This window comes from Rissa tridactyla, chromosome 7 (assembly GCF_028500815.1).
Source record: "Rissa tridactyla isolate bRisTri1 chromosome 7, bRisTri1.patW.cur.20221130, whole genome shotgun sequence".
Lineage (NCBI taxonomy): Eukaryota > Metazoa > Chordata > Aves > Charadriiformes > Laridae > Rissa > Rissa tridactyla.
Window position 1 is genome coordinate 8492221 of NC_071472.1, and position 21287 is coordinate 8513507.

General features: G+C 42.7%; 1 protein-coding gene across 1 annotated transcript in view; it reads left to right on the forward strand.

Moving 5' to 3' along the window:
- The window catches only part of NCKAP5 (NCK associated protein 5), a 392253-nt gene that overhangs the window by 161754 nt on the left and 209212 nt on the right, over positions 1-21287 (forward strand). Inside the window, 1 exon segment of the mRNA XM_054208458.1 lies at positions 7983-8042. Within this exon segment, the coding sequence (XP_054064433.1) occupies positions 7983-8042 (60 nt within the window).

Below are 21287 nucleotides of genomic sequence, written 5' to 3' on the forward strand. Positions count from 1 at the left end.
AAATGATTACTTGGTATAATTCATAATTATCCTGATGATTCGGCATTGTGTCATACAGACATTAATCTTTTATCCTACAACTGTATGTGTGCATCATGGGGAAGGAATCGCGCTTTTTTGCCTGTTTTTTGGTTTGTTTTTTTTTCTTTTTTTTTTTTTTCTTAACAAGAAACTGCATTGATTGTGATGGTTGGTACCGTCTCCATGTCTTGCCAAGGAACTGAAAGGCAGGTTGGTGGCTCCAGTTATTGTCATTATAATTATTTAGCAGTTGCTAATGACCGTTATTTAAAGATCTCTATTTAAAAAGCTTTGCTCTTCACTTGCTGGCTTTTCTGGCTTCTCTGCATTACCAAGGTTAAAAACCATCTCAAAAGCTTGAGAGAAGAAAACCCAACATTTCAAACTTTGGGTCTAGACCTCCCTGACTATGTCTGATACTGTTGGCCAAAATCTATAGAGAATTTGAGAGGTGGGCAGTGTTGTGGAGTCAGCGCTAATAGTGGAATGAGATCCCCCTCCCAGCATTAACAAATACATGCATTTGAAGCGTTGTCTAAAGTACCGGTGAATCATTGAAGTGTGCAGTCTTACATCCATAATTTCAGTGCTGAAAACAATAAATGTCAATGAAGATATAAAGATTACCAGTGTGAGAGAAGATTCTTCTGTTGAAAATGCGTCGCTGCCTGTCCCTGCGTATGTGCTTAGGACGGAGTCCCCGAGCTCAAGTGCCAGCTGCCCTCGGCTGCCGTGCTGCTGCTGGGAGAGTAATTTGTCATGAAAACAATGCCGTCATGATCTGCCATGGACTTCTGATAACCTTTGCTTTTCCGATTTCTCTGTCATGGCTCTGCCCCTCTTTGCTAGCCAAAGGCAACCTTTTTGCTTCTCCAGTGAAGGCTCTGCCCCCACTATGTTCCTCCTCTGCCTCCTCCTTTCTGACCAGGAACGTGACTCAGCCCTGTGTTACCCCGTCAGCTTCTTCCATGGAATTTCTTTGTAGTTAATGTCGTTAGGATACTTCTGGAAAGATGATCTTCTTTGAACTTCTAATTCAGATTTCATATACATTAAAAACCCCTGGAAATTGTTGAGGGGCCCCTGGGGATTTTTGATGTATATTTTAGATTATGGTTGTAATTCCTGGGTGTTTTTTTTTTTCCCCTACCATTAGTGTCGCCCAAAGAAAGTACAGTTTAAATAAGTTACTACCTGTTTTGCTTGTCTGAATTTGGAAGTATCATGTCCTGTAGAAGAGAAGTTTCATGTAAACGATGTTTTCTGTATGCTTATCTTTTATTCAGAAATGAATACAAATAAATTAGTAATAAATAGGAGCCTGTGCCTTTACTGGTGGCTCTATCCTATCTATTCGGCTTCTGCTTGACAGCGTTAGTGCTTCCATTAGTGTAACTCCAGTCTTTGCTGTTATTGTAAAAATAATTAAATAAAGTTGTACTTTATCAGCATTAAATTCGCAATGAACATTTCTTTGCGAGGTGACTCTCTTATTGCCAGCTCTTGTTAAACTGTTGCGACTGTAACAGACCAGTTTCAAAACGCACCCGACGCTGACGCTTCTAAAGCGCCGAACGCCTCGGTTGTACGTGAGCTCCGGCAGGGGGGAAGGTTGCAGCATCGCTAACCACCGCGATCCCAATAGGAGCTGAAAGAGGCGCATTAGTTCACTGCAGCTGTTCCACCCTCGGCTCTTCCCTTGTCAGATCTCATATACTCGACGGGGTCAAGCCTGGTCAGCGTTCGGATGGGAAACCTTCCTGGAAAACCAGGAGCTGAAAGCAGCCGGGCTTGTGGCTCTCAGCGCAGACTAACACCCTGCCCCTAGGTCAGTTGTTAGCACCACGCTATGTTTAATCCACGTTTAATGGATTTTAGTGGTGTTTTTTCTGGTTCATTTGAAAAACAACGCCGTGGCAATAAGTGATGACGTAGGGGGAAAAAACGTTAAATTATTTTGGAAGGTGATAAATAAGGAGCAGTTCCAAGGCAGAGTGGTTAGGGAGGCCTTGCAAATTCAGATTCTGAGTCTCTATCGCTTTCCTGTTTGCTTTTTATCTGCACAAAGTATTTATTCACTTTCTGAGTCTCACAGCAAAAATTGGTTTGAATTTCTCTGCTCCAGAATGTCCTGCAGAAGGCAGAGAAGGTCTCGCTGGCATATGGCTTGGCTGCTCAGATTGGACACAATCACGAAAAATGGGTGTTAAAAATGTATTTTCAAAGCTTGACTTTTTCAGTAGGTCAAGTGGTTGTTTTCTGGCTTTATGTACAGTGAAAGCTATAAAATGAAAGGAGAAGCTGGGCTTCATTTTATGGTGCAGAATCAACCACTTCTGAATGAAATCACTTTGGAGTGAAAGTTTCAGTGAAAGTTTACCAGGAAGGATGAAAGATGAAGGAGACACCTTCCTGTTCATGGAAAAAAAGGCGAGAAACTATTAAATGAGTAACTTGGAAGCTGTCATACCTATTAAATTTTGTCCTCATTATTTCTCTGGGTAGCAAAGTATTAATTTACTTAGGAAAGAAAAAATTGGAAAAGTCAAAAATCTTCATGTCAATGTTGAAAATGGAAGACTTGTCTATAGGCGCTGGGAGGTTGTGGGACTGCTGTGTGTGATCAAGACAGGAAAGGACAATGTCAGGGTTTGGTATGACCATTGGCTTCCCAGTGGATCATGGAGATTAAAGTTCACCAAAGCATTAACTTTTGGATGGCGTTACTAAGACATTTTCCATTCTTTTGAGTTTCGATCGTGTTCTTCGTCAAACCTATAAAATTATTTTATTTCATTAAAATTGGAAAATTTTTATTTGCCACTGAAAGTATATCTTGGTCCTGTATGGCTGAGATCTTGGCAAATAGATATAATTCAGCACATTATATGGGAATCTTTATTTCACAACTTTATCCAGAAGCTATTTTATGTCATACCTTTCTGTATTAGATGGAGAAGCAAAACCCTGTGTCTAAGAGCTTCTGAATCTGAGGTTTCAACATACAAATGAAAATCTTATTTCAAAATTTGGGAAGCTGAAGTTCACTGCTAGGATTTCTTGTTTGTTGCACCTCTGTAAAATAGCAATCTAGAGAAGGAGAACTAAGAAAAAGGGGAGCATGAGGCATCCGGTGTAGCTTTTATTGTGCTGTTTGACCAGAGGATACTTCTTACCAGATCAGGAACCATGTCGGCATTTGTTCAAAATTATGTGATAAGTGGGGGCTTGTGATCATATCAGCTTAGATACCTTTATGCAGGAGAAGTTCAAGTAGCACAGTTTTGTAGCGGAGCCATGAGCTGTGCGTGTTAGCTCATCATACCGTCATACGATTCTGGGTTTTTTTTGTCTGGTAGTTGAATGAGTTGAACTGATGGGAAGGGAGAGCGAAGGAGAAAGTGTAGTTTAAGGAGAGTCCAGAATTTGCAGGATTATTTAGCACACTTGTGTTTTTCTTGGACTAAATGGGCTTCCCTCAAACTGTTGTTTTTTAGAACAAGCTACTGCAATATGTACTAGCGATATTGAGACTTGAAATGTATCTCTCTTCCATCCACACAGTGAATACTTGTGTGCTTCGTTCGATCTGGAAAGGATATAATTGAATCCTTGTTTGGCTCCTTTAATTATCTCGTTGCAAAGTCCTTGGCTCGGAATTTTGCTGCTTACAATGCAAATATTCAAACTTAAGAGCATAAACTGTGCTTTCAAAGAGCGTTTTTGTAAACCTTTTATCATGTGGCGGTTTTTCAAAAGCGAACATGAGAACTTCTCAATGAACATGTTTTAATTTTTTTAATCCTCAGAGAAGATTTTGTTTTCTTGCAGGTTGGCTGTAGTTGCTAATTAACTTTGTTAATTAATCATGCTATAGGGATGAAACATGCTTGATTAAAAATAAATAAAACCATATAGCAACAAAGTAATGCTACTGATTTTTCCTATTTAAAGGCAAAGATTAAAAAAACAAGATTAACTTTGAAGCTGCATGTCAAATGTTCTTTGCATTTGAAACATCTGAAAGGCTAAAGCAGCTAAAAGCTTATTATTTTTGCAGCTCAGTCATAGTAAAATGCTTATCCAATTGTAACACTGTGTTAAAAAACGGGGGCTGAGAATAGTCGCTGAAGATGCTGTCTTAATCAAAACTGTCTGAGATGGTGGGGAGTAACCAGTGGGTTTATTTGGTCGTGCTTAGACATGAAGGTCCTTGTTCTGTCTTTCCCCTTGTTCTTTCTTATCACGTATCTTGTATGAAAACGTCCAACACTGCAGATTGGTGTTAAATGCTGTTGGCTCGTAGCAGGATTTTGATGACACTTCTCACCCAGTGTAGCGGCATACGTTTGCACAGAGGTGGTGGGAAACGGCTCGCTGCGGGCGATGGGCCAAGTGCATGACAAATGAAGCTCCCTGGAATGATCTGGGGGATGACTGTGGTCCAGAGGCACGCTGAGCCTCTGCTGCCGTCCTGCCTAGATGAAGGTGACCGTCTGCGGAGGTCTGGCTGTGCGTGCGCAGCTCCTTCACCTGGGGAGTGCAGGCGGGAGGGAGAAGATGCTTTGGGACCTGTTTGAAGTGGGAGCACAGAGTCTGCTTGCCTCCAAGTTGACTGATTTTTAGACACCATGGGAACAGATGGCTCTTCTGTATCCCCAGTTGCCGTTTTTTTCTCATACGTGATTATTTGGTTTCTTTTTCATTTTCTGCTAATGTAAAGTGGCAGGAATATTACAAAAACAGTACAAGAGTGGCAGTCTATGCTCTTCTTTGGTGGGAAAATTATTAAGGAGGCCCTTCCTGAACATCTCTCACCCAGAGAGGGGGAAGACCTGGCCTCGTTAGGAGGAGCCCTCTATGCAGATGGAGCTCGAATGGAATTTACTGTGATAAAATTCCAGAATTCCAGATATGTGGAACTGATGGAGGTAACACAGAGAGAGGAAAGTAGGAGTATTCCTCATGTAGGAGGAATAACTAAATAAATCTCTGCAGACCACTGGCAGAAAGTGTATGGAGGAGTGCTTTGTGGGTTTTTTTTGTTTGTTTGTTCTTTTTCCCCCTGCATCTTTTCTCATAAAATATCTTCAGGCACTTGTTTTGCAATGAAAAAGTCAAAACCCCCTCAAAGGGTATACTCGCTTTCTTCACAAAAAAAAATTAGGGCACTGAAGCAGTGCAAAAATGCAAAGGGGTATTTCCAGCAGGTCAACTAAATCCTTAAAATAAGATTAACCAATTTTGTAATTTCCCTGTGATAGTATCTGAGCAAGGAAGAGGGAGGGCAGTATGTGTCTTTTAGAAACTGTTTTTAGGATACTTGCATTAAGGCTATCAATGCTGTACTAATGCCACTTCTCAATTGTCGGTAATTTTTTAGATGCGCAAAAGAGGATCTTGATATCATGTTGGAGTAGTGCAAATAACACTTCACTGAGCTGTGGCTGTATCGTCTGTAGGTTTTGCCAATATTCAGTGGTTTCAATATCGTGTATGTTTACAAATCACAATATTAGCAATACCTGGTATTAATCCGATAATTGTGCTTGCAGGGTGCCACCAGCCGGCTGTATGGGGAGTGTTGTGGGGGTGCAGCGAGCACCTGGGGGCAGGTGACTGTTAGGGAGACTTAGATACCATGTCTTCTGCTGAAGCGGGGAGGGAGGACTGGCTTGGTGACCCAAGCCTATGTTGAGCTATGGCTGAGTGACATGAGTGCTGTCATTCCTGCAGTAATTAGGCAGGTAGGCGCACATCTTCCTCAGCAGAAATGGTTCCTGAGAAATGGTTTAAAGGCTACTTTTATTACACGATCGGGAATAAAATATCGTAGAACATTTACCTTTTCATGCTGCATGAGAGTGACCCAGTCATAGAATGAAAGAATCGCCAAGGTTGGAAGGGACCTTTCAGATCATCTAGTCCAACCATCAACCCAACTCTGACAAAAACCATGACTAAACCATATCTCTAAGCACTGTGTCTACCCGTCTTTTAAATACCTCCAGGCATGGTGCCTCCACCACTTCCCTGGGTAGCCTGTGCCAATGTTTAATAACCCTTTCAGTGTAAAAATTTTCCTAATATCCAATCATCTAAACCTCCCCTGGCACAGCATGAGGCCGTTTCTTCTTGTCCCATCACCTGTTACTTGGGAGAAGAGACCGACCCTCACTTTCCTACACCCTCCTTTCAGGCAGCTGTAGAGAGCAAGAAGGTCACCCCTCAGCTGCCTTTTCTCCAGGCTGAACACCCCCAGCTCCCTTGGTTGCTCCTCACAAGACTCGTTCTCCAGACCCCTCACCAGCTTCTTTGCCCTTCTCTGGACCCACTCCAGCACCTCAATGTATTTCTTGTAGTGAGGGGCCCAAAACTGGACACAGCACTTGAGGTGGGACCTCACCAGTGCCGAGCAGATCACCTCCCTGGTCAGTGACCGCAGTGCCTACAGAACCCCGGCAGATCATCATCTGCTGGGTCCTCCCTCAGCCCCGTCTGGGCACCTCTGCAGGTTTTGAGGGACAGGAGTTTCCAGCCCCTGCTATTCTCTGCCACGAGAGCTGGGAGATGTGTCTCTGCATTTTCAGGACTCTGTGCCCAGCAGGAAGGTTTTCTTTCCTGAACTCAAAATGTCTCAGTAAAGTCAGGCGCTGTGGCTGGCGGACTCGTGGCCGGTGGGAGCCCTTGGTGGGCAATGTGAGGGCAGAGGCTGCCGTCCTGCTGCCATGTCTCAGCAGGCCTGAGCTGTGGCACTCTGACATTTGCATTATACTGAGCAGTCACAGGGACAGAGATTCTGAATATCCCAGGGAGGTGCCGGGGTGCTGCGTTGGGATGGTTCAGGTCTGTCTTTCCAATTAGACCAAATAGAATTTCTGGGCAAGCCAGGAGTAAATAGAAAATTTCAAACTTGATAAAGGATATATTCTCATTTTAAAATCCTTTTGCTGGACGTTTTGAAAGCTGATCATCTTTTGTAAATAATTTATTCATGTGCAAATTTATGTTTTGTTGTGTAACGATAAATTCTTCATGCGCTGATAAATTCCTCTGCTGTTCGTGCAGGGTGCTTTTCTTTCAAAAATAGATATTCTTCTTTAAAAATAGCCTACTTGAGAAAGTGTCTTTGTTTTTCTTAAATCCTTTAAAAATTATGGTAGGTTACTTAAGTCCCACTTGTTCTGTAAAGTATTTTTCTTCTTTGCTGAGCTTCCAGAGCAAATTCTCCTCTTCCCGTACCCCTCCTGCAGCCACCTGCCGCTGTCTGGGTTTTGCAGTTCACATATTTGGTACGTGCTCTACATTCTCCCAGTCCATACGCTATGGAAATCTCTTTCCTGTCCTACGTATACTCATTCCTTTCATACAATTTTTCAGGTGAAAGTGTGTTGTGATCGCCAAATCCTTAATTAGGCAAATTAATTGCTACTTGACTCGAGCCAAACATTTGGGTAAGGATCTTACTTGAAGAAAGGCTAATTTAAAAAAAATAGTCTAATAATTCAGTAGTTACAAAGTGCAGCACAGTATGTTTAGGAATAGAATGGATTTTTTGATTTCATGTTTATGCATACATTTATTGATAATATAACAGCTTTCCAACTTGCGTTGATGTAGTGCAGATAAAGCTGATGTGCAAGGCTGTAGGAAAATAAATAACACAACGTGATTTGCACAGGCTGTTTCCATATCCCCGACGTGATGAGCTACTGTGTTGTTTGAATGGAGCAAATGATGTTTAGATTCAGTTGATTTATTGACAGTTCTGACAAACTGCCACAAAATGAAACAATAATGCAGCCTTCTAATATTGCAGAGGCACACGGGGAGGAGAGCGGGGTCTGCCGGGAGGGTTGCCCGAGCGATGTGTGGGAATGCCACCCCGACAGGGCAGCGTCGCGTTCTCCCTGCTGGTGAAAAATGAACTGCTACTCACACGCTTTTCTTTCTGTAGGGAGAAGCTGTCTGTGGCTCGGCTGCAGCGAGAAGTTGCACAAAGTAAGAGGGAAGGAGCAATGGTAAGCTGCGGCAACTCGCTGCTTTGCAATTCTTGTCTTACTGCTTCAGGCCTTAAGGTGCATTTTGTCTTGCTGAAGGTGGTCACCAGAGCATTAAGGCTGTCTTGGACAAAATGATGGGTTGCCATTCATAAATCTGAGGAAACTCAAGGCTCTATCTTGGCTTCCTTGGAAGAGCTGCGGTAGGGAAAAGCTGTTTCCTTTTCCCTGCTGGTGATGCTTACTGGAATTGGGAGCAGGGCGAACAGGGAAAGGCAATTTCAGCTCAAAATGCAGTAGATTTACTTGCCTGTTAAATCTTAGCCCACTGCAGAAAAACGGAAGAATACAAGCATGGAAGCTTAAAAAAACCTCAATCTGATAATTTTGTAAATCATGTAATGCTCCTTATATCTTAATTTTTCACGTAGCGATTTATGAGATTACGTTTGTGAGCAAAAGTTGAAGTGGGAGATTTTTGGTTAACTGCAAATCTCAATTTATAGAGTGCCTTATCTCTTCAAAACAATTTTCTTTGGGAGCCAACATATGCTGAGTGTGCTTAATTACTTAGTATCTAAGGAACTCTTCCCATCTGTTAAGGAGTTTGTTTGTCCTTGTCTTCAGATAAAATGTCTTAGGCTTCCATGGGATAAAGCAGACCAGTTCAAAAACCTTAAAACCCAGACCAGTCCCCTTGAACATACTCATGAAACTGCTGCTGATTTGAGTGACTTGCATAGTTGGCTCTGAGAGAATTTTGTCCAAAGTTTAACTCAGTGGAGAGGAGCTGTAGAGGGTCTCTGTGGAGCGGATGCTCTGTTAGCTGTGCGATGCAGGGTCCTTAAAACCCCACCTATCTCCAGAGAGTGCATTTTATAAATCATTATTAGTGACTAATACAATGAAATGAGATTTGGAGGGATCTAAGTGGTAGGTAAGAAGGACCTGCCGTGAATCTATTGCTCTCACCATGCCCACACATGGCTCCGGAAGAGCTAGTGGTGCCTTGTGGGGGGCTCTGCTGGGACAGGGGCTTTTGGGAGGTCTGAATGCCTGGTACTGAAGGGAAGGAGACAAGTGGGGTTTGCTCAGGCAGACATTGCTGATTTGCCCTGACCCCCCACTGCGTGCCCAGCTCGGCCGTGGGAGCCGGTGGCCTCTCCCATCCCAACGCCACCTGCAGCATGGCGGGTTTGGCCACCAGAAGACTTTGAGATGGTGTGTCAGCAGTTGGGAAGACTGTCCACTGGGTAATGTTTTGTGTCTTTTGGGGCAGGAGACCTGTAGGAACCGAGAAACAAACTTTTATGAGGTTAAGCTGTAATCCAGGAGTCTGTGACTGAGATAAAATTCCTGCTACCTCCAGGAGGAATTTTGTCTGAGGAAGAATGACGAAGATCGGGCATTGGATTTGCAGTTGCACTTTATTTTTCAGTGTAACCAATTTTCAAAATCTGGAGAGCTGTTTACTCTATTTGAAATGTTTCCTTTAATTTTTTTAGACTAGCTTTCCCTTGGAGGCATAGAAATAATATAATGCATTGAGTGTAAAATACAGTTAGTGGAATAATTCAAGACTTTATGTAATCCGCAATATTGATTAACCTTCTGGACCTGGTAATGCTTTTGGTATAGGCACCCACCTCGTGGCTTTATCTCATGAGGGTCAGACGCTTTTTGTGCTTTTACTATGGGGTGGTGGTGTTAATCACATCGCCCTGCTAACCAGAGTGTAATTTTGTATAATTTGTTGAGAGGCTGAGTGTTGTAACCCATTAGGAGCTGATAGGTAGCTCTCTGGGGGTGCAATCTTCCCCCAAGGTAAATACTAGGTAGTTTTTCTCCTCTTCCCCGAGGGGTAATTTCCACAATTATCCCGCAACTACAGCCAAGGATGAGTGCGCCCATAGAGAAAATTGCTTTGAAGCTGTTGATGTATGGAAACTTCTTTGTGTCTCAGAGCTCAGAACCAGTGATTTTAATATGAAACACAGCAGTCATTAATTAACATTAATGAACTTGCTTGGCTGTGAGCAGTACAGGAGCAGTAAGGGTCCAGGAGATGGAGTGTTTGAACACAGGGGAGGCCAGGGATGAAGTAAGTTGTGTAGGCTGCCTTCTCGGGGCATGTGGCAAGGAGCCTGCGGCACATACCAGTTTCGGGGCAAATACTTCAGAAAGATTCACAGAGAAATTTCGGCAAGGGATTCTGAGCAAGCAAGCCTTCAGCAAACGGCAAGGCTTTCTCTGGAGAAGTGCTGGCAGTCAGCAGCGTGCCCGCAGGGTACCGAATCGCATATGCTGCTCTTGTTGGTGTGATGGACATCCCCCCGGAGACGGCACGGACTCCTCTGGGGCTGACGGTGAGGATGCTGGGCAGTGGTACCCGCCAGCCACAGGGCGCCCGAGGGGTTTTGCCATGCTGTCACCGGCTGCGGCTCCGGATAAAAGGGATGGCACCCCCCGCAGCAACCCTGCCAACGCAGTCTGTGACAGGCCACAGATTTATTTAATCACTAATTAGCTAATCGCCTTTACTCACATTTTCTTTTTTGTTTGTTGTGCTAGTTAGATTGGCGTGAAGGTTTTCTGTGAACTAAGTCCTTCATTTGGGAAGGGCACAGGTGGCAGCACATGCCACCTTTAATGCCACCTTCAGTGCCTCGCTCGGTCTCATGGAGAGCCTTTCTTCCACCAGTCGTGCCGAGGGCAGAGAGCAGGAGGAGTCGGGCTGCCACACCACTCCCCGCGTCCCGGGAGCCCTGCACAACATCACGCAAGCCTTCCTCAGGATGGCACCTCGTTTAATACTGCTTCTTTTCATATTTGGGTTTTGCAGTCATGGATAGGTCATGAGGGCAAGGGGTGAGCATGTTATGTCAAACCCCACCCGTTGTAGGGTGAGCAGGGAGTGTGCCCTGTCCCTGTGCGTGCTGGGGGGACACGGGGCAGTGCGTTTGCCCTTCCTGCTTCCCGTTTGGCACCTTTTTTGATCAGAGCATGAGAAAGCTGTGGATACTCTTCCCTATTGCCTTCCCAGCACAAATCAAGAAGAGAATATGCTGTGTGGGATTTGTTTTCCTGCATGGGGAGTCACCAGTTAACCTTTGCTGTAACCTGCAACCAGCCGTTGCCTTTTTGCATGTGGTCCTTGGAGGCGATGGGCGGGAAAGGCTCCCGGTGGTCGGATTCGCCCAGTGTCACAGGAACTGCTGCAGCGAGGTGGCCACATGCATAAAATCACTAACAACAAACAAATAGGAAGCATGTGCTGTAGAAACTACTTATACTGTGATATCTTTGTTCAAAAATGGGTTTGCACGTTTGTATAAATAACATACGGTGGGTGATAATGAAATGCATTTTTATGAGGAGAACTTTTTCTGGGGAGACCTCAGCTGAGGCTGAAGATCAGGCAGTAGGTACTTGTATATGGCACCAATGTGTCTGCCACACAGAGCTCCCCGTAAGAAAGGAATTTTTTAATATGTCCCAGAGTTACGTTTTTCATGACCGATTTATTATTGGAAGTAGATATGTACCGGAAGCTACTATAAAAGTTTAAATTAAGATATTTCATTTAATGATAAATGTTTATCGCCAAAAACATATGAATAACCTGCAATACATTTTTTCCATGTGGTTGTATGGAAAACCTGATACCTCATGTATAGGGTTGAGCGTGGATGTGTTTATAAATTACTTGGAGAACTGAGTAAATTCAGACTGACAATTCAGTAATAAATAATAAATTCAGAAGCCTGACAATTGCTCAGGTGTCTTTATTTTATGAACCACCATCAATAAATATTGTTTATTCATTATCAAAATGCACAATTACTGCCAGTCCACCTACCGAAAGTTTCAGCAGCACCGAGCCTGGATTGCTGGGTGGCTCTTCCTGTTGCTTATGGTCTTTAATTTCTTAACGTGCATGTTCGCAGTTTTCTTAGTCGTGTTTCTTCTGACTCATCAAGGATATTTTACCTTTCTGTAAAGGAAAAGATGATTAGTTCATATGTGTGCAGTTCCTACAGCATTTGATGGAGACTGTGCAGGTGTCTGTGGTGACAGAGATTCCGTTATTACAATGAGCAGCTTTCAAAATAGATCGCAAGTTTATTTCAAAACATAGTAAAGACTGAAAACTGCTTTAGTCATCAAAGGCTTCCTTTTTTCTTTTCTTTTTTTTTTTTTTTTGCCTTTAAACCCATGACTTTGGACCTTCAGGACACAGAACAAGACCAGGTCAAGTGTTCATTTTTGTGAAATTTTCTTAATAGTAAACGGTGCAGGTTAGGAGAAATGGGATAAAAATGCTGCCATGGTTACATAGCAGAGTTCTCGTGGCAGAGTGAGTGTTATGTTAGGAGAAACCTAGATTAAAAACCTAAAATGAACCAAATATATACACAATTATTATAATCTTTTAATAACTTTTAATTCATTTAATAATTTCCCAGAAAAACCGCCTTTATTTACGTATATTTTATATGGGTTTTTTCTAGTTTGTATTTCTGCATCCAAGTCCTTTAATTCTACTCTATATTCCATTAGTTCAGTGGCCTGTAACCTACACAAAAGAAATTGTACCACTCTGGCAATTTAGCTGTGAAGGTTAAAGTGGGATGATACTGCCTTTTATATCTACATGGCTTTCACTTAGGGTGGGCCCTGGGCTCTGATTTACCGTGAGTCCTGCTGCGTCTTTAAGTGATGCAAAGTGATTATCATGGGCTCTTCCCGGTACCCGTCTATTCCACACCTGCACCCTTTTGTTAAAAACCCACCATGTTAAGTGAATGTGAGGTCCCCAGTGAATAGGTTTCCACCCTCTGGTAATCCTTCTGCATTAGATTGATTTATGAATGTATCAGATTCTTTGTTAGCATGTAAACCACTAATTAATTTAAAGCTCTCTGTGGAAAAATTAAAGCTCTGGTTAAGACTTTCAACAGGCTCAGATGGTGCTAATAATGGAAAAACAAGTTATATTAATGAGTTTTGATGAGATCAGCACAATTCTTGCTTTACAAACAGTTTTTGCTGTGAAACAGTAGAGACTGCAAGTTTTTAAATAAAGAATGGAAGAAGTAAAAAGGAAAGGCAGAAAAAAATCGCACTGTCAGTAAGATATTGCATTATTACTAGGAACAGAGTCACTTCTGCTTGTTACAACTTTCTTTAATGTAATGTGTTTAGATATATGTAATAGCCTCTTACGAAACCACAGGAAGTGCAAACCGGTCTTTTTTCCAGATTGAAACCGAACTTTTAAAGTAATCAGCTTTGATAAGATCTCTGCCTCTTCTCCTCATCACGCGCTGCTGAACTGGAGCGTTCACATGGAGACGGATGTGTTGAAGTGCAGAAAAGGTCTTGATTGAAATTGTATTAAAATCAGTAGAAGGTCTCACCGTATTCTCTGCTTTTCTAAACTCCAGGGTGTTTTATGTGTAATTTTAGTTGTTTGCTCTCTTGCTTAAATTTAGACTTTTAATGTGGGTGCTGGTTTTTGGTGAGAAGAAAGAGGAGATCAGACCCTGGCTTGACGATGCTTTGTTGAGCTGAGTGAAATGAAAGAAAGCCTAATCTCCATCTCTTTTTTCTGTAGGAGGCTGAAAATGCAGTTATAGCGGCAGCCCATGATTGTAAGAAATTGTGCTTTTTCCACACGTCTCTCAAGAGCTGCCTTTATGTCTCCTGGCCAGGTCACTGTCTCAGGCCACCATCCTGGCTCTGTGGTCAGCACCACAGCTGATACTAATGCTGCCCCATTCATCAGCGAGCAGGGAGCCCTCTGAAAAGGAGCACGGTCAGCATTTTCGGAGGCCCGGCTCCTAACATCTGCACTACGTACCTTTGTTTTACGGAGGAGGGGGAATCCTGAGGTTGCTTTTGAGCTGGGGTCTTACAGATGGCAGCACAATGTACTGCCACGAGCGCCGAGGCACTTTCTGTCACTGGCGTGATGAATCTCTGCGATAGCCTCCAGCAGCTGGGAAGGCTGTTGTTGCAGAAGCACCCAGGTCATTCAAAAATAGATGATATTTAGTAATAAATGAAGTGTTAAAGATGCGATACAAAAGGCTAAATTGTCTTTCCCAACTTCTGGGTCCTTAGGTCTATGAAAGTATCTATCTGTGCTTTAATTAGAAAGTAGCAGAGAGACAAGCAAAGTCGTCGTTTTAAAATATGTGTTTGAATATTAAACATCCTGAACCGTAAAGCAGCAGTCTGACCCTGGTGCTGTCTTCTCTGTGATGCTGTGTATTGACACCCAGCTACCCGTGCTGTCTAGCTCCTTTTTCTTAGAAACTTCATCATACGGCCCTCGCGGAAACTCAGTGACATTAGTAGTAGTTAGCATCAATAATGATTATTGAAATTCTTTACAAGCCTAGTTTAATGCTCCTGAACCTCATTAATTGTTCATACTTCATTAGGCCAAATGTCCTCATTCAAAACTTTGCAGTTTTAATGCCAGCGGTGGTTTTAAAATAGAAGATTTTTTTAGTTCGTCTTGTGTCCTGAGTCTTTTTTGTTGTTTGCTTTGAATTTGCAAATATTTTCAGGTTTTGTATTTTAAGGCTTTTATGAATCTAAGGATTCTTTATGAATTAAAGCTGCTGAGACCTTTCAACAGTGTTTCTCCAATGAAAAAAAATCCACCGCGTTGCTCTCTCTTCCAGAAGCAGAAGTACCGAGAGCCCCATTGCCTCTGGTCAGTGCTGTTCAAAACCAGCTTTCAAACCTGCCTAATTAATTTCAGAGTCTGCTTTATTCACCAATTTCCCCAAAATATTGTTAAAATCAGTTTCCTTTCGTTCCCTTGTTGTTTAAAGCGTGGCAGAAGCGGTGCGGAGGGCGCCGGGGAAGCTGCTGGGGCTCCCTGGCTCCGGCTTTCCACCAGGAGAGGGAGCTGCAGCCACGGGAAACACCTCCCGCCTCCACGGCCGTGCTGGCAGTGCAGTCCTCTGGCCTTCCCTGGGATATAGCTTTTGTGGAGCTGGAAGATATTAGCTGCAGTATTTTAAAACACGCAGGGCTTTGAGGGGGCTCTTGGTACCTGCCATAGCAAGTCCTTGCTGTACGCCAACCTTGGGTTTGGGGTTTTCTTGCTTTTTTTTTGCCAAGGATGTTGTAGGTACCAGCACTGTAACGACCATTTCTATATCCAAAGGTGTGGAAATAAGTTTTGCCCCTCACCTACCGAAGTCTCTTCAACGAGTTCCTGCTAGTGTTTAGTCGACATAAAAAAAAGAGTCAAGTAGAATTATGTAAGAATCACTGAACACAGAAAGAAATACATAAAAATGCATTTATATAAGGTCTGAAAGTAAAACACAGGCAATCTGTAGAAAGTATGTCATAGCAACTAAATTGCCCTCAAGTAGAAATTGCCATTTATACATTAGATAACAAAGGCAGGGGACGCTGAAGTACAGAAGGGGCGCATGCAGTCTCATAGCGTCCATGGGTGTATGGAATATCGGAATGGCAGTTGGCTTCAGCATGAAGCAAATCCCGCTTTATGACTAGAAACAGATGTATCCCGCTCTAGGCAATAGCTCACCGCCTAATAGGAGTGATGCGCCCATGCACTAATAGCAGTGAATTGCAGCCATTTTCATATCAAAGGTTAAGCTCTGCAATCCCGAGCTCCTCCAGGCAATGGCAGGAGTTGACTAGAGGAAGCCACACACTCACTGGATTAATATTTTTGCAAGGATGACCTGAATAGAGCCACCGATCTGCGGGCTGAAGAGGCAGAACATTTATGGTCGGGTTTTATCTCGTGGAAGAAAGGGATCTGCGCTAGGACAGAATTAGTCGCGATGTCTGAGGCTCTGAAGGGGGAAGGTGAATGTATGCGCTGGGCCAGCAACCTGAATTTTATGCAAACTAGGAAGGTACATTTATACAGATTAATAGCAGCGAAACTGCTGTGATATACTTGGTGTTGCAACTTTTTTTTGAAGTAGGTGGGGAAAATTAGCATATTACAAATAAAAGAAATCATTAGGGTTTTGTTTGTTTGGTTTTTTTTTTGGTGGTCAGTAGTTAAACTGTTAGAGTAGAATTTATAACGCTTACTGGTAACTGTAACGTCCATCTAAAAGGTCTGTTTGCAGCATTAGTTCTGGGAACAGAGAAAAATCCATTCTTAAGAATTCTTAAGAGAAAAATCCTATCTTCTTAAGATTTTGTTCATACTTATTTTTAAAAATAAAACCCTTTACTAGTATTTTCAGGTTTTGTTCTTAAATCTTGTAGGCCCATTTGTAAGACCAAATAAAAACTTGTCTCACTGGTTTGAGTCGGTTGATTCAAATCTGCTCACCATACCCATTGCAACAATTCCAGCCTTTTCCTGTTGTTTCCCTACTTGTATCAGCTCTTCCAGGGGTTCTGTGGGATGCATTACAGTCAGCCTCGTGGTGATTTGGGCTCGTTAATGATTTCTCTTGTAAAGTGTAGTTAAAGCAGAGAGGACAAGATGGTGCAGAAATACCAATTCCCCAGATTCGCCTCAGTCTAATCAAGCCGACCAGCGTAGGTGAGCATTTTCCCTGCTGGACAGGGAGTACGGTCTTTAATTTCTGCGTTGTTATTGTCATCTAAAGGTGAACTTCAGTATCGCTCTAGTGATTTTTATTTTTCACGATGTGTGGCACTAGTCCCTGCACAAACCAAGGTTGGTTTTTTTGTCTGGGTCCAGAAGAATTACCTGTTTTCCCCAAATGGGACAGAAAAGATTTTCAGGAGGGAGAGAAAGTTTCTGTATAGGGAAGGACAAAATTTATGTACCAAGAGCATTGCTCAGTTGTGCTGTTTCCAGTAAATGCCCATTTATTTAAATGAACGCAGTGCTTTTGGAGCTTGTACCGTGAAGTCGGTGCTGGCCCTTGGAACAAGTCAGGTCGAGCAGTGCTTTAGATTGCCTCCTGTTAGACTAAAATGTCTTTATGCAACAAGTCTTTGTTCAGCATCTTGCGCAATGGAGCCCTGATCCATAATTGCTCCATGGCACTAGGATAGCATGGTAAGGTACTGTTGTCTTGGCCAGTCTCTGGGCGGAGACAAAACATATATATATATATATACACACACACCTATATACACGTGTATATATACACAGAAAGTAATCTGTCAGAGGTGAATAAAAGAGAGACAGCAGAAACTGGGAAAAACTGTTGGCCCATTTCTGGCCACTAACCACTTTGCAGGTAGACATGAAAACTAGTCACAGCTCATCCGAGCAAGATTTGAACCTGTCAATGTTCTTTGTGCCATTCAGCCCCATTAGCTTTGTTGTTTTTTTCTCTTGGCAGAACGTAATCACCCCTCTCTGCAACTTCTGTTTAAGATTTAAAAGAAATATTAAAGCATAGTAAGAAAATAATGTCTTCCTAGCCTACAATTATGTAGCTTTGTATAGATTCATATAGCTTGAGCTAGTAAGCGTGATCCTTCCTTTCTTTCCCTCCCTACTCCGGTCTCCTAAACTTTAATTCAGTTTTTGCTTTGTCAGGAATTTGCTTTTACGTACTTTCTGTTTGTTTTGGCTCTGTGTCTGTTGCATTGTGATAAGGCATCTTTTGATATTCTATGAAGATCTCATGACATAGTTTTCCAAGTCTGGAACTGGTGACCAGACTTGCTTGCACGTCCTGCGAGAGGAGACTGTCTAGACTGTGGGAATGGCTGTGATGTTTGGATTGTGTTATTTCCATACCGCTTGGCATGATGCACTCTGTAGTTATTCTGGAAACCAATGAAAGTACCAGGCCTGATACGGGACCTTACCTGGCTGTGAAGTGGCTTTCGCTCATTCTCCAAACTGTAGCGATAAGCTGTGCGTTCTGCGCTGTCCCCTGTCGCGTGACTTCAAATAACCAGCTGCTAAAACCCCTCTTCACTACACTTTTCAAGGGTCAGACTCTTTAACTTTGGTATCCTGCAAGGCCTGCTACTACTTTTGCCACTTAATTTCTTTATAATCTTGGAAAATATTTAATTTCTGATCTAAATTGCTTATTTCTAAATCAGGCTTTATTCTGACTCTGCTGCTGTTTGTCTCATTGCCTGTGTAGGTGGTGAACTCTGGGGAAGAGGCGGGGTCTTACTGGGCATCTAAATAGTGCCTAGAGCCGCTTGGAGCCTGGGGTGCCGATGTGCCACGAATAATCACAGCCCGGCGACTTGGGATGAATACCAAGAGGGGATTTGGCTCAGTATCTGCAGTCCATACGCCTGTCATTTTGTAGTTACATCTTTACGCTGCACGTTTGTGATCAGCATCCATGGTGACACTGCTTATTTAGAAATTATTTCTGATTGTTGGACAAAAATTATTATCTCTTGGGAAAATCCTCTTCCTGGTAGTATCTATTAACAAGTGCGCTGCGGCAGTGACTGGCAGAGTTTTCCATTTAAGAAACTTTTTCCATGGCCGTTACTAGAGGAGCTGGTCAGAATTCCCAGGTTGTTGTTGGAAGTGTTGCGTTATGTTCATTGATAATGAATTGCATCAGAAGGGAAAACTGGTGGTGTAGGAAACATCATAGGAAAATACATGCCTTAAATGAGAAACTGAAAATTATTTTCACACTAAAACTAGACTTTCAGAGTTGCTAGCTGTGGTAGTCTAAAGGCTGGTTTCCACTGGTTGTATCTTACATCAGTTGATAAGGGAAAGGTGTTCATAACTGAAAGATGTAGGAGGAGGCGCGTGGAAGTCGAGGTGTGCAATCTAACACATTTCAAAGGGAAAAGCTTTGGAAGGAACATAAACAGATGAGCAGAAATGTCCTTGTGAACCCCCAGGAAACAAGAGTATCAGCTTCTGGAAATGTGTTTAATCTAACAGAGATGGGAAGGAGAAACTTTTCTTGGCTTTGTTCTTTTCATGTAGCTATTGCCTTACATGTAGATGGCAGGGCAGGAGCGGGACCAGCAGTACTCGATGGGGTTCATCCCCTACCCCACAACAGCTGAAGAGTGGAACTCAGCACTTGTGCACCCTGACTCCCATGAACCCAGCTCTGCTTGGCTTTGCTTGCATGGTCAGTGCACGTAGGGTGTTTCTTTTCCATTTAGACAAAGATTGTTCATGTTTCTCCTGTATTGAATTTGATATCAAACTTGATGTCTTGAGCGAGTGATAGGAAGTTGTTTGTTGTAGTAATGTATTACAGCAGTCCACAGAAGCACTGGTGAAGAGCAAGTTCCCTGTTCTGCAGATGCACAGCAAAATTTCTTCCTTGCCAAAGCTTAAATACTATATAATTACAAAGAGTTTCTCAACCCACTTTTCATACTGCTTGTATGCAGTGGACAGACAAGCTGGTATGGCTGTGATTTGGGAAGTCTAAAGCATTGCTGGGCTGCCCTGGTTCGAGGAGGTCAGTCTCTTTCTTTTACAGAGTATCTGCCACTGCAAAAAACGAGGGAACTGTGTGTGGAAGTGATGTGAAACCTTGGTATGCTGGCCAAAACGTACCAAAAAACTTCGAGCAACTCTCATAACTACGCAGTAGAGAGTGCACATGGAAATTCTTGCGTGTTAATTACATGAATGTGTGTTTTGTTACCCAGGAGCAGCCTAATAACTGCAACTACTTCTGTTGGGTTTTCTTTGAACCAGTGCTGAAGGTGGAAGAGGCAGAAGAGAGGAGGGCTGTACTCTTTGGGTTTAGTAGTTGTTTTTTTCTGCAGAGAAAGAAACATATTTTCTTTTTTCTCTTCAAGAAAATCAAACTACCACTTGTAATTGTCAACACTTGCTGTTAAGTTAAAAAACAGCAGATTTTTTTTTTTTAGTCATGTCTTAAATGACAGGCGTGTACGTGACTGTGCAATTACTAGATTGGAATAAACTATGGTTAGATACAGTAAAGAGTTACATCCTGTGTAAGAAGATAAACATGGAAATGAAGACCAGAGAACTAAGTGTCAGAGTTTGTGTATCTGGTTTTGATTTTTCTGCTGTAGAAGCGTATCTAACCTACCTGTTCTGCTAAGGAAAGGGAACTAAAGCAGTAGAGTCTGGCTGGCACTGGGAGTTGAGCTGAATTTGGTCTCTGGAAACATGAACAGACAATCCAGTGAACCTGTTACTGAAAACTGATACCACAAAATGGTATCATGTGGAGACACGGTCTTTGAATTACTCCAGTTTGACCAGTGAACGAATTAAAAGCAGCATGCAAACTTGTTAGTTTATTTAAGTTTTTCAAGCTCTCCCAGGTATCAGGCTTGCAAACTCAGTCTGGCCTCTGAAAGTTGAGTCAGTTCTTCTGCATGTGTGCGTTGTCAGCACTAATAAAAATTTTTGCAGTGGCAGCTCTGTTAAAAGTACCATTGAAGATGCAGCAGCCAACAAAAAACCCACTGCATTTCCCAATCGCCTATAGCAGTGCCTGCAGTGCTAAAGGATTGAATGCGATAAAGAGATACATTTGTCAGAAAACTCAAGCGGTAGGACTCTGGAATACATGCGAGTAACAGCTGAGTACCTTTTTTTTGCAGTTACTTACCAACCATAAATGGACTTTACAAGAGAACACAGAAAAATTGTAATAAGATCTGACATGTTCATGAGCAATGCTGTAAAGAGCCTGGCAAAAAGAAATGCTGTATGGAAAGGTAGCTAGCAGTAAAGTGGTGATGCTGGAGGCGTTGAGGCTGTCAGCAAATAGAAGTGTGTGTGTGAAAACCTGAAATACCAGCATATCCCAGATCCATGGGGTCTGGTGGCACTGCAAACAGTTCTGAGCCACAATTCGCATGGTTACGTTCTACTTCTCCCATCCTCCGAATTTTTGTTTAGCCTTACATCTATTTCAGTTAACTTCTTGATATCCTATTTATTAACGGGAAGTACAAATACATTCATGAGAAGTCCAGAAAGTGAAGAAGCCCTCATTCTCCCCAGCATCAGGGCAAGAAACACATGCTACTCCTAGCTTGTGAGTAAATCCCAGAGCTCCCTAGAGCAATGAAGCAGAGTTCCACTGGCCGATCCTTTAGAGCCAAATAAAACTCCTAGAAGCGTTGTTTTTTCTTAGTGCTTATCCTATATGTGTCCTGCTGCCTAACTCCTATCTCACTAATACAGATCCAAGTGGGAAACGCTTGATTCAGCCACATGCCCATTTGTTCTGCGAGCATACGGTCCTTTAGAAAATAACCCATTTATATCATCTAAAGAACACGTTGGTCAGTTACAGGGGAGAAAACCCATTCACTTTGGGCGCA